The sequence below is a fragment of the Octodon degus genome, unplaced genomic scaffold (assembly GCF_000260255.1).
Source record: "Octodon degus isolate 3935 unplaced genomic scaffold, OctDeg1.0 scaffold00045, whole genome shotgun sequence".
NCBI lineage: Eukaryota > Metazoa > Chordata > Mammalia > Rodentia > Octodontidae > Octodon > Octodon degus.
The window spans coordinates 2,765,544-2,779,657 of record NW_004524621.1 but is presented as its reverse complement, the minus strand read 5'-3'; the positions used below and the strand labels follow the sequence as shown (position 1 = coordinate 2,779,657).

At 45.1% G+C, this 14,114-nt stretch overlaps 1 protein-coding gene across 3 annotated transcripts in view; it reads right to left on the bottom strand.

Moving 5' to 3' along the window:
• Positions 1-513: 513 nt before the first annotated feature.
• The window catches only part of Igsf5 (immunoglobulin superfamily member 5), a 39,868-nt gene continuing 26,267 nt past the window's right edge, over positions 514-14,114 (bottom strand). For all 3 annotated transcript variants that reach the window (XM_023716002.1, XM_004631773.2, XM_004631774.2), the window contains 4 exons: positions 12,044-12,068; positions 9,651-9,751; positions 8,050-8,123; positions 514-1,430 (listed from right to left, as the gene is read on the bottom strand). In XM_023716002.1, the coding sequence (XP_023571770.1) occupies positions 1,335-1,430; positions 8,050-8,123; positions 9,651-9,751; positions 12,044-12,068 (296 nt within the window). In that variant the 3' untranslated portion in view covers positions 514-1,334. The remainder of the gene's footprint in view (positions 1,431-8,049; positions 8,124-9,650; positions 9,752-12,043; positions 12,069-14,114) is intronic.

Genomic DNA, 14,114 nt, shown 5'->3' with positions numbered 1-14,114 from the left:
TGGCATCAGGGGGCTCAGAGCAGCCACTAATTATCAACCAGAGTAGAAATCTATGCCAACCAGTTCAGAACTCTAGCAAGTAATAGCTCTGCCTTCAGCTTACATATGAAGGTGTGGGTGGCCAGTGAATGTCACTGAATGTATCTAGATGAAGAGTAGTATTTGGAAAAAGCAGCACTCATGTTGACTTTAATGGGCCAGATGTGCAGGAGTAAGAGACAACCAGAAAGCTGGGGTCATTATCCACAAAAATCTCCTGTTTTCCTTCTTGGAAAATACTTCATTTTTAAACACCACAAGTCTTTTTTTTTTTTTTTTTTTTTTTTTTACTTTTTTTTTTAATTTTAGCACAGGGTCTATGGGGTGTACAGGGTTTCACTACACAGATCAAAATTGTAGTGATCCTCCTGTTTTCAGCCTTCTAAGCACTGGAATTACAGGCTCCCGCCACCACAACTAGTCTCAATTGCCCTTTCAGCACGCCCCTAGGGCAGGGCCAGCACGGCACAGGGGGATTGAATCCCAGTCTCAGCAGGTGTTTTACTCTGCTGAGCTATCTGGCCAGCCCTAAACACCACACAACTCTTTAAACTATAATCTGTTTAGTAATGAGCTGAGAAGGTAACATTTTTGGAGTTTTTATTTTTATTAAAGCGTATCTTTTTTTTTTTTCTTAAATGATGCCTGTAGTATGTGAACTTCACCCCCATAACCAGACAGAATTCACATTTAGCTCATTTGAGGAGACGAGTGCAGTCCCCAAACAGAAGCAGTTGGAAATGATTGTCCTCTTGTCCATACCAACCTTGAGATATCTAGGAATGTGCTTCTCTTGTTCAACTACGTCTTACTTTTAACCCATTGAATGCCAATTTGCTGGTGAGCTTTAGAGTTCTGACTGATCATAATTTTTATCCTCTTACTTGACTGACAGATGATATGCACTCATGCCCCTACCTATTAAAGACACATAAATATTACATTAATATATTTAAAAGTATTTTATAAGCCATGGCAGAACACAGGCTTTCCAACCACTTACTGAGCTGGCCAGCAGGAGTGTTGGGTGATGAGAAACATCACTGTTACAAATTGGCAGATTTTACTTTTAAGGAATTCATGAAAACCATGACACATCTTAAAAGTCAAATTCAACTTGGAATCTGGGAAAAGTGATTTTCCTGTTGCTATGTAGCATGGTTCCAATGTGGCACTCCAACTTGGTCCAATCAGGAATGTTGACAAAGCTGTCACCCAGGCTCAGCACAAAGAAGACTGAAGTGTCATCTCAGTATGACTTGTCAGTGGAGTGAAAAATGGAGCCCGCATCTTCACTACACTAAAGTTACATTCCTGACCTTCTGAGGACTGGTGACGTTGAAAGAAACCCGTGGATGACTTGCCTGGGTGGACCGATGTTTCTCTGGTGCCTGGCAACAAAGAGAAGAAGATCCATTTCATTGGCTGAGATCACTGTAAGATACACACTTAAGAAGGCTGTCTCATTAGTGATGACAACATTGGGGTGCAGAGAGGGAAAAACATTAGACATAGCTGCAGAGCTGTACTGTCATTTGCTTTTGGTCCCACTCTTAAGGTCCTTCCTTTATTTCATCATATTCAGCAGCACACAATGTAGGTATTTTCCAAGTCCAGGGCCAAAAGAACAATCCAATTCCAAGACTCCACAGTTCCCCCCACCCCCACCCGATGGAGACAATTTACAAATGCCAAGATTCCCTGGTTTGTTCTTTCAAGTTTTCTATGGAAGTTCTTATTTTCTTATTACTATATGTTTGCAATACACACTGAAAATATGCATCACATCTTGATCCTTCTTAGTTCATTTTACCAGATAGTTTCTATGAAAATATTTCCAAGCTTCTTTGAATACCATGCATTCTTTCTAAAAGGGGGAATGGAAGGGTCAAACAACTGACTCAAAATATGCTGTTTGTCTCCTTGGACAGTGTGATATTGTCAAAGGAAGGAGCCCATCTTTGCCATCTCATTCAGAAATATTTCTCAAACTGTGGAGTGCTCCAACAAGGCCTGTGCCTAATAGTTGGCCTATTAAGGATTTTTTTGTTTGTTTGTTTTTGTTTTTTGTTTTTTGTTTTTGTCCGAATGCATTCAGGGCAGTTTTGGCTGGCTGGAGTGCTGTGGGGATTGAACTACAGCAACCTGAGGCTGACAGCTTTGTGGAAGCAGCCACTTAAAAGAACTGAGCTAGGGCCAGGCCCCCAATAGTTGGCCTATTAAACTGTGTTGTCACTTGTTTCTCCTGAAAGCCCTGAGGATTATGCTAGCTCAGATTCCAAGGATTAGTGACCTCTCCTACCATCTCAAATGTTATAACTAGTCAGGAGGAGTGATTGGCCTTTCTGTGGAATGCAAGGGAGTCTCAAGGACAGAATCACCTGGCTCCAGCTGGAATAAATTAAGCCCAAGGAATCCGGCCACGCAGGGTACTATTTCAGCCTTGTGCTGTGGACCCTGCAGAGCTGTACTGTCATTTGCTTTTGTTCCCACTCTTAGGGTGAAGACATGGGCTGCTGCTTCATAAATTTACCACTAGTCAATTTCTGTTTGTTTGTTTTTTTTTCTAGCAGGACACAAGGTGAGTAGGGGGGCCTCAAGGCAGTTTTTGAGACATTTATAATCTCACCCTCTAAAACCAACAGGAAAGGGTAATTTCCTGCTGAGTGTGGTAGTGCACACCTGTAATCCCTGCACTCCGGAGGCTGAGGCAGGAGGATCACTGCGAGCTCAGGGCCAGCCTAGGTTATAAAATGAGCTCAAGGCCAGCCTGAATAGCATGGTGAAACCCTGTCTCAAAAAAGAGAGAATCTCCTAAAATAAGCAGAAAGACTGAGTGAAGGAACAGAGAGAGGGAAGGATGTTTATGTATTTTAAATATTCATTAAGACACAAAACTTTTGCAAACACAATGGCCACATATTAAAATAAGAACTTGAGGGCCAGCTAAATAGTTCAGCAGATTAAAGTGCCTACAAGCAGGCTCAGGGACTGGGGTTTGATGCCTTGGCCTGCTGTTTCAGCCCTGCCCCCAGTATGCGCTGAGACGGCAATTGACACTGGGCGTGGTGGCATGCGCCTACAATCCCAGCTCTTGGGAGGCTATAAACAGGCAAATCACTACAAGTCCAATCTAGTAGTGAGACCCTGAACACTCTGTAGACCCTTTCCTAAAGTACAAAAAAAAAAAAAAAAAAAAAAGAACTTGCCTTTCCCATTAACTGATTGCAACTTCTGGCAAAAAGTACCAATTTTGTGTAAGGTAAAGCCTTGACTTATGAATGAGTTCCATTCTGGTAGAACACTCATACATTAGATGTAGGGTTTTGTTTTGTTTTGTTTTGTTTTTGTTTGTTTGTTTTTGAGATGGGCTTGCCATGCAGTCCAGGCTGGCCTAGAACATATGATGATCCTCCTGTCTCAGCCTCCCAAGGGCTGGGGCTTTGGTGTGCACCACCATGCCTGGCAAGTCAGATTTGTTTGTAATGTGACAAAGTGAATCTTATACCTGTGAAAGTCCTCAGCGCCAATCTATCTTTCAGCTGCTGTCACATTGAGTTAACTCTGCTCTTATCTTGAAAACAATGTCAGTGTCAAAACTGTAACTGCAGTAGAAACTACTCCATCATAACAGAAAGAAGCAGTTGTGAAAATCAACCTCTTCTCTTCTGATTTTTCCTACCACTTAATGCATATCTGGGCTTTCTGCAGCCTAAAACCATTTTTCTTTTAGTCACATGGTATGTTGTATGCCTAGACACATATAAAACATTGGAGGTTTGGGGCTGGGGAGATGGCTCAGTAGAATAAGTGCTTGCCTGGCAAGCGCAAGGGTCTGAGTTCAATTCCCAGTTTCGCATAATAAATAAATAAATAAAATAAAATAAAATAAAATAAAAACATTGGAGGTTAAAAATAAAAAAACACACTGCTGTGAGGATGGTGGAGCATTTCAACACTTAAGTATCTCAAATCTTTCCATGTTTTGCAGAAAGCTCAGTGATTTGGATGTGTGGGCATAAGTGATTCCAAATGCACAGTTGTAAGAAAACCCCTAGAACTCTATTCTTCCTTACAAAGGATGATGCCCATGTCTGTAAACATATCCTCTTCAAAGCAGATCACCCAGGAAACGTGAGGAAAATACCCCCATGTTCCAGAAAGTCTGGAAGAGACCTGACAGTCCACAGATAATGCACCCCTGTGCTCTGGTGCTGTGCTGCTGGGAGTTCTGCAGGCCAGTGGGGAGCCGTGACCCATGCAGTGAGGTGGTGGGGTGTAGCCCAGTAACAGGAGGGCTTTTCAGGGATTGCAAGGCCTTGGATTTGATCCCAGCCCCAGGAGCTCCCGGTGTTCCCATACACACTTTGTCGCCCCAGGACAGACAAAAGGAGCCCCTCATTGGCACTGGGATTGGGAACCATGCTGGTTGCAGGCTGGTCAGGCTTTTCAGCCTGCACTTAGGGAGAATTTTCTACAAAACAGCGCAATCTGTAGCCAGCAGTCCCGAGCAGACAAGCCAGCTCCTCTGGAAGCAGTTAGGCCTACCAGGTGCAGGGCTGGGCCCAAGAGGCCTGTGAGAAATGCACACATGAGTGGACCCTGCAGCAGCATGGGCTGTGTGAAAAATAAGTCACAGGGGCTCCCAGATGGAGGCAGGGAGGTCAGATGAGAGGTGCTCAGGACCCCCTCTCAGCTGCTTCTCCTGGGCCTCCAGGGAGCAAGGCTCTGCAGAATCAGGAGGACAGAGGGAAGACACAGACTGTGCTGTCTGAGGAGCTCTGAGCTTGGTCCCTGCCCTACACAGGCAATCACTGGGCCACACAGCCCAGGAAGGGCTCAGAGCTACAGAAGCTCTTACAGGAAGGACGCCTGTGTCAAGCATTACCCTGGCCTGTCTGCAGACTCTCCTGACAGCAGCTCCCAAAGGGCCAGCTGACTTCACGAAGGGCTTCAGGACAAGCACCACCAGGCTCCTTCGCTCCTCCAGTCCTCTCAGCAGGCTGAGCCCATAGTACTCTCCACAGCCGGGCTCCCTACACCATCTTCTGGACACTGCGCTGGATCCCTGCCTGTGAAGGCGCCTTTGGGGGAAACTCAAAGACTGACCTGGTCTAGAGGTGTGCCTGTCCTCAAGCTCCTCGAATTAGAAAGATCCTGCTAGCTGCTCCATAGCCCTTCCCAGCATCCAGCCCAGACAAAGACAATCCCTCATTCCTGGGTCTTGATTTGTTTCTTAAGGACCCTGACTCTGCAGAGACACAGCTCTCTTGAGGTCTTGCAAACATTTTGGGACCAGGATATGGTTTAGCTCTAGATGTCCCCCAAAGCCTCTTGTGCTCAAGGGTGGGGCTTCAGGGAGGCAATTGGATCATGGGTGCACGGTACTCATCCATGGATTGGTCTAAAGATGAGTTTATCACTAAGTGTGATGCTGGGACTTTGGAGAGTAGGAGCCTGGTTGGAGGAAGTGAACCACTAGGGCGTGGCCTGGGCTTGTCTCCCTCCCCTACTCCACCTGTGATCTTGCTTTCTGCTTCCTGTCTCCTGTGCCAGGGACAACTGTCTCCTGATGCACCTCTACCATGCTATGGACTGGAGCTTCTGCAGACTTGAGCCAAAATAAACCTCTCTTTCTACATGTTTCAGGTATCAGGTAGAGAAGGTGACTGGGGACATAGCATGTGTTGCCACCCACAGGTCTTAGAGGCTCAATGGCTACTGCTCTTCTTATACCAGTAGGTTATTTAGCTGGTGACAGGTTGCAGTAGTGGCAATCTCTTAAATTTAAATTTCTCTCCCCATCGCTTCTCGGCCTTTTGGCTAAGATCAAGTGTAAATTTCTCTCCCTGTTTTTGAAACAGCCCTTCAAACAACATGATCTGAGCTATTTCCAAACACACCCAGGATTCCCTTCCTCATCTGTAGCAAATGCTCCAGAGGAGATGATCTGATGTGTGTATTTTGAATTTCCACCCAGTCAAACATCTAGGTTACAATAGTGGAAACACCTAACAGCAGAAAGGTTGGGGTAACAGCAGCTGGCTGAATCAGGTTCTGGTTCTGTCTGTGTTTAGTGCCAGGGGGTAGAGAGCCCACCAAGCCCAGGCATGGGGTCTTTTTTTTTTTTTTTTTTAAATGTATTTATTACAAGGTCTACAGGGTCTTACTAAGTAGATCGGACTCATAGTGATCCTCCTATTTTCAGCCTCCCAAGGGCTGGGATTACAGGTGCACACCACTATGCAGAGTCTCAATTGCTATCTCAGCCTGCCCCCGGGGCGGGGCTGGCACAGCACATTGGGGATTGAGCCCAGCCACTGTGCTCTGCCTAAGCAGGTGCTTTAGTCCACTGGGCCATCTGGCTGGCCCTAGACATGGGGTCTTGACAAGCAACAGCCCTCACAGGGTAACCATCACTCCTATTAGTCACCATTGCCTCTAAAGGAACCCAGTCAAATTTCTAGAGTATTCCCCCCCCACCACGTCCAGAGGAAAGCCATCAGAAGGTGGATGAGCCAAAGAGATCTCCCCTGATGGAAAGAATTTACCTCTCCATTGTCCTCACAGCTAGCTGATAAAGCAGATGGAACTCACGCTGGGGGCCAGTGACCTGTCACTCAGCCCCACCTTCTTCTTACACCTTCTATTCACCAGCCTTCCCACCTGGCCACTCTGTCACCACTGATGAGAGTCCACCTACTACTTGGGAGAGCATCAGCCACAGCTCCCCATCCTCCCTCAAGGCCAGCAAGGCACTGACCACTGGCAGGATGGACGCATAAGCTGTATCCCAGTTGCAGGAAGGATATTATAGCCCAGAGCTGCCTGGAAATGAGAATAAACAGCTATGGCAAAGCAAAATGGTCAGGGCTGCCACGGCATGTGCAGGACACTGTTGCTATAGACTAGCAGCCCTCCTGTGCAGAAAAGCCCTGGACCATCTGAGCCACTGTTCCTCAGAAATCAGCCCCTGAGGTGCTGCCCCAAGCTAAAAGGAGCACCCATGCTTACTGGGGAGCCTGTTGCAGAATCACCCTGAAATACTTCTCACCTGAGGTTGCATCTGTACAACCCGAGAAGTTGTGCTGGTTTTGAGAAGGGTGCTGGTCAGAGAAGGGTGCTGGTTATGTTTGTTTTGCCCAATATGATTTTTGGATATGAGAAACCTTCTTTTCTGCCAATCAGCTCTAGTTCATTTATATATGGGATGACTCCATATCCGAGATTAATGTAGTATCTTCTTGAGGTTCCTGGTTGACTACTTGCAGTCATGTCAGTCCACACACCGCTTGACAACCAAGACCCACAGCACATGCTTCTCCTGGATGCGGACCTGAGCATCCAGCCACACACACATGTTCCCATGTAGATTTCTTGACTGCTCTTTCCCCAGATTCACTTGGCCCACAATGCTCCCCATTTCAGTTCATGGCAACTCCAGCCTTTCTGGCTATAACCCTACATCATCAGGGACTCCTCCTTTCCCCCAGAAACTCTAATCCCAATAGGATCTTTCAGGCTGTCAAGCCAGTGGGCACAGACCTTCCTTGAACAGCAAACCATGCTTTCTCTGTGTGCTTCTCGGCCCCAACCCCAGGATCCTTCCCAAAGTCACAGTGCCCAAGGGGCAAGGGCAGTCATGCATCTGATGAGGGTTAGGGAGCCAGGAGAGCACAGCTGACTCACTCCTGGGAGAACCTGGCTCAGCAGAACAAGTGGCAAAGGGCATAGAGTGCTCATGATTTTGCTGTGTTGGATGACAGGTCTCCACAAGCCACATCCTCCCCAAACAGGCACCAGACAGCCACATCCCGTCAGCCTTGGTCTTTGAGCCACTGCTATAGGGACAAGAGAGGCTCACTGTCCCACCCCAACCCCCCAGCCTGACCTGGGGACATGGAGCTGGGGAACAGTCTTCTTCCATGCAGAACATGTAACATTCACCTACTATGTGCTGATGATTTCTAATTAGCAAAAGAAAAGTAAAAAGAAAAAAGCCTAGATCACCTGCTGAGAAAGGCTGCTGCTATGCTGGGCTGGAACGTTCAGTTCACTGGACTTAGGAGGGAGAGGAGCGTGGTCTGCAATAGAAGGAAGATTTTAGTGTAATGAGTGATAAAAACCAAGTGTATCCTAACAACATGATTCATAATTTGCTTTTGTGCAGTAACTCTGGTATGAGATAATCCTTAACCATTTCTACAGTTTAGATTTAAAATGGCCCCCACGGCCAGTGCATCCTGAGGCTTGGTCCTCAGCTTGGCAGAAGTGATGGAATCTTTGTGAGGTGGAGCCTGGTGAAAGGAAGTGAGGTCACTTGGGGTGTGGCCTCAAAGGAACTATTGAGACCCCATCCCTCCTGTTTCTCTTTGTTTCCTGGCTCCTCAGGGTAAGAATCTTGGCTCTGCCACACTCCCCCTGCAGTGATATTTTGCTTTGCTACAGACCCAAAAGCAATGAGGACAGTTTGGGATGGGAACCTCTCAAATCATGAACTAAAACAGACCTTTCTGTTCTATAAATTTTTATCTCAGGTATTTTGTCACAGCGACAGCTAAAACCATCATAAATAGACTTTTTAAAAAAACTTCTTGAGATTATAGTTTTAGAACTTCATTTTGTAATGAAATAAAAATAGGGAAAACTGACTCAAAATTAATTATTCCTTTTTTGACACATAAATCTCATCCAAAGCAAAGATGAATCCATGGCTTCCTTAGCTGACCAGGGAAATGAACACTGGGCACATGGGAGAAAGGAGAGGCAGAGAGTTTTGGTTTGAGCCCTTATTTTGGTTAAGATACTTGATTTAAAAGCTGGTTGTGGTGTCATAGCCTGTAATCCTAGCACTGAGAGAAACTGGGTCAGGAAAGTTACAAGTTCAAATTCTATCATGGCAGCTTAGCAAGACCCTGTGTAATTTTTTTTTTTTTTTTTTTTTTTGGTACCAGGGATCAAACTCAGGACCTTGTGCTTGCCAGGCAAACACTTATTCCCCTGAGATATCTCCCCAGCCCCAGGAATTTTTTTTTTAATGGTGGAGGGCTGGGGACGTAGTTCAGTGGTACTGTACCCCACCACTTAATTGCCAAATACAAAGTAATTTAAAAAGATACTTGCTTAAGGTCTGATGACATATACTCAATAGTAAAACATTATCTCATATGCGAGAGGCCCTTCCACTGAGCTACACCCTCGGCCCTTTTTTGTCAGACAGGGTCTCTTTGTATAATTGAGGCTGGCCTCAAACTCACTGTCTTTTTGTGACAGGGTCTCATTATGCAGTTCAGGTTGGCAGTGAGCTCCCTTGTAGCTCAGACTGGCCTTGAACTCACAGTGATCCTCCTGCCTCAGTCTCCTGACTACTGTTATTTTACCTCACTTTATTTTAAACTTTAGACAATCTTGGCTTTTTTTTTTTTTTTTTTTTTTTTCGGTGAACCTACTCCTAGGTGTTCCTAATTCTAGAATTTCTCCTTTTAAAACTGACTCAAAAAATAATTCCCACTGATGCTGGGCGGTCTTCCCTAGGAAACTGGCATCTGGTCAGGCAGCCTGACTTTCTGCACTTTCATCTAGCTCTTTCTACTGCTCCACCCGCTACTCACGTGTACTCCTTGGCTCATCAGAGCTGTAGCCATAGTTTTCGTTCCCACTTTTCGTCTTTGTCTCAAGAGCTCCCGTGTTTGTCTTCAAGTTTGCAGATTTCCTAGAATTAGAACATTTGACAAAGTCAAGTGTTAATCAGTGGTGGGAACCAGGTCTCCATGGTTACATGGAAAGCATTTTGTTGTTGTTGTTGTTTTGCTTTTTTTTTGTTTTCTTCCTGGTACTAGGGATTGAACCTAGAGCCTTTGTACTGAGCTACATTTTACAAAATGCCTACTTATGTGTGTCTGTCTCTGTGTACATACATGAACACAAATACCTTTAAGTACTACCTACATACTTGAATCAGTACTTCTAGACAGTAAAATTGGGTGATTTTAGTCCTACTTTTTTTTTTTTTAATTTTATTTATTTATTTTTTTTTGTGTGTGTGTGTGGCCAGCTCAGCCCACCAGGGGGCGGGCCTGGCTGGCATGTGGTGCTGGGGGATTGAACCGCGGTCCCTGTGCTTTGCTAAGCTTGTTCCAAGTAGGTGCTTTAGACCACTGAGTCATCTCACCAGCCCCTTAGTCCTACTTCTTATCTTAATGTCTAATTTTTTCTCTACTACACATGCGCTGATCCTATAAGGGGAACACGAAGTTATTTCAGTGTAAGTGATGCCTGTGGTAACTGGCATCTGCATGGGGGACACACAGGAAGGGAAAAGCATCACATGTGGTCAGCTCGTGAGTGGTGTCTTCCTTCAAGCAGGTACATGGGCATCCATCGCTGGAGCTATACCCAGACAAGGGGCCCAGCTCATAGCAGAGCTGCCGGCCATAAGCTGACACTCCACTGTCTACAGGGCAACACTAGGGCTAATTAACCTCCCTGCACTTCAGTAACCTCAAGTCCAAAAGTGGAAAAACAGTCCTATAAAATAGCTATAGGAATTAAGTAAGATTATGCACCTCTACAGAGCTTAAGGATAAAGCATATGAGCTGCTATTGTGGTTACCATCCTCATTGTACTGTTGCTATTTTATACTCAACTTTTATTCTAAACAGCTTTTGGTTGTTTTCCTGAGCTTTGAACTATCTCTCTCTCTCTCTCTCTCTCTCTCTCTCTCTCTCTCTCTCTTTCTCACACACACACACACACACACACACACACTCACACACACACACACACACACACACACACACTCACACACACACACACACACACACACACAAACACACACAGCCCAGAAACAGGATACTAACACAGTCAACAATGGTGGATCAAAGAATTCAGGCTGTGGTCCTGCTGGTAGCCACCATCAACAGAAGCACCAGATAAATACTTAATGGCTTTCCTCCCTCTTCTTGTGCCCAAGCCAAGCCCAAGGGCTGCTGGGGGATTCTTGTTCATTACAGATGTGCTGCCAAATCAAGCCTCGCTGGGGCAGCCATCTCTCTGAGGTGCACATCATTTTGTTACTCAAGGATTACACATTTGGCCACTGTACTGTATGCAGTCTAAAGAAGTTTTAAAACCTCATTATAGGGCCTGCAAGATAGCTCAGGAGTCTAAAGTGTCTGCTTCAGCAAGCTTAGGCAAGTGCAAGCTTAGGTTTGATCTCCAGCACCACATACTATGCCAGCCCCACCCCCAGGGCAGGCTGAGCCAGCCACAAAAAATAAAATAAAATAAAATAGAACAAAAATAAAATAAAACCTCAGTATACAGGCAGTTCAAATTGATGCACGTAACTAGCTGTGGCTGTTAGAACACTCCCAATGACTGTCTAACACTCTCCTCTTTATGTATCTTTGACTATGAAAGGACTGTGGTCATTTACACTGGTTCACATAGAATGGTGTAAGCTCTGACTCTACTACCCTCACAGTGCCCACAGCTATTGCTGGACAGAGTGGAATGGCAGGGGCGGCTTAACCCTGCCCTCTCCCATCAGTAGGGCAAGCAGTAAACAGCACATAATCTATCTGCCTAAACAGCACCTTGTGCACTACAGGCATCTCTCCAACTCAGACCACTGTTCTCTGCTATCTTCAGAATGCCGACAAAACCTCTGCCAGTGTCCCCACCCCAGCCTTGACACAAAGCAGGCGCACAGTCACAATCCACAGTGCCCTCTAGTAGGAAGAACTGTAAATGGCAGCTGTTAAGAAAACCAGATCCGCCCTAAGTGACTTGAGGTCAACACCAGGAGGCTACCTACCTAAACTGTTCTACAGTTAAAGCTATCCAGTGAGCCCATGAACTATATATGAGTTTTTCAAAGTTGTCTATCTTCAGAACTTAATTTTGAATATCATACATCCTAAAATCTCACAGTTATATGTGTAGATATGTTAGTGGCAGTGGTGGTTTGGTTTTCAAAAAGTAAGGTCATTTCAAACTTACCTTATTTCGTTTTGATAACTAGATTCTGCAAGGAGAGAGAGAGAGAGAGAGAGAGAGAGAGAGAGAGAGAGAGAGAGAACACAAAATCCATTAGAGAAATCAGGATACTTACTCTAAAAATAAGAACTCATTGACTTATTTTAATAGACCTCCCATTAGTCTTTGTGACTTAGTATGTATTTTTAAGTGACCAAGTACCTGAGTACCCAGTAAGTGCTCAGTGAATACTGAGTTCGATTGGAAGATTATCAAGACTCCACTTGCCAAGAAGCGCTTGGTGTCACCAATCACTGCTGCCATTCACTCAGATCTCACTGCATACCAGCCCCTGCCCGAACTGTACACAGTGTGGCCTCATTCAGATGTCACAAAACCCAAGCATAGGTGCTATTACATGAGCACTACCTCTCTTCTTTAATGCTAAGATAAAATTTCATTCAATTTCCTATGTACCAATAGCATCACCTCATGTAGTTGTGCTATACACTCCCATCCCCCTAAAAAAAAAAATCATTAAATTGCTAATGTTTCTAATCAATGAAGTCTTAGATTAGAAGGAATCTAGAATTTGAAGATGGGGAATAGAAGGCCATGGACCAAGTTTCCATGTGATATCTCAGATCTAAAATGTACCCCCAAAGTCTCATGTGATCAAAGGACTTGGTCCCCTTCTGAAAGGAGCCTGGACCATAAACATTCTAACTTCCTCAGTGGATTAGTCCACTGGTAAGATTGTAATTACATAGCATTATTGGGAGGTGACAGAAACAGGTGGGGCCTAGTCAAAGAGAATGGGTCATATGGCAAGATCTTGGGGACTTTATCTGGTCCCCACTCCCTTCCTTTTGGGGGTCCTTTTCTCTCTTCTTGGTTGGCACAAGATGAAAAACCTTCCTTTCCCACACCCTCCTGCCATGATGTGCTGCCTGCCCTGAGGCCCAAAGGAACGGAGCCAACCGACCATGAGCAGAAACCTCTGAAACCATGAGCCAAAATAAGCTTCTCTTCTTTCAGTCCTTCTATCTGTCCATTGCCATCCTAAGGCCCCCAAGCCAGGCCAAGCAGTACTCTCAGCCATTCTAGCCCACTCCTCAGTTAACCAGTTGGCACACAAAGAATTCTCCAGGGACCAAGAGAGCAGCAGAAGATACTTTTTGAAAACAAATATGCTTAATATTTTAAGCACTGAAGTAATCATCGCAGGAAAATCCAGAGCTCTATGGGGCTCTGCCATTGTGTTAAGATGCTATGTAATTCCCGCTGGGAGTCACACCTGGTGGTACAGGGTGGGCATTCTAAGTGGGTTGTGGCCGGGCCCTCTCTGTTCATGCCCTCACCTAGACCTGCTGCAAACAAAGGGGAAACTACAACTCTCCGTTCCATCATTTCAAAGTTAAAGGACAAAATCAAGGACAGATCACAGAACTTTTTAATATATTAACACATTTAATCCTCACAACTGATCTACAAGATAATAGTTTTCTACTGTTGTGGATTTAAAAAAAACAAAAATCATCTTGTGCACAACATGTGCAGGTCCACAGCCATGGAGGACAGCATAGAGCAGACGGAAGCCCAGAGAACCAGCTCTGTCCAACTATTCCACAAGAGCTAATGTTGAAATTAACCCTGGGCACTGAATAATCTGGTCACTTCTCAGCTCGAACTGTAGTTAATTCAATAGCTTTCACCTCAAATCCAGTGCATTTCATTCAAGCAACCCATCTGTGGCATGCAGGATAATTCTCAGGTAAAAACAAATGGCCATCTAACCATGGTCAACAGGAGTTTACTGCTTCTTCCACTTCCCAAGAAATAAAGCTGTACCACAAAAGTAATCCTCCAAGGCCAAAACAAGTCCATGAAGGAGGCAAAGCCAGATTGTCACTCAAGGTAAGCCATGTGTGTTATCTAGAATGTCTCACTGAGATACGCCATGTAACAACGTCAACATTATGCCTGGTGCTCTCTGTCTCTGTCTCTCTCTGTCTCTCTCTCTCTGTCTCTCTCTCTCTGTCTCTCTGTCTCTCTCTGTCTCTCTGTCTCTGTCTCTCTCTCTCTCTCTCTCTCT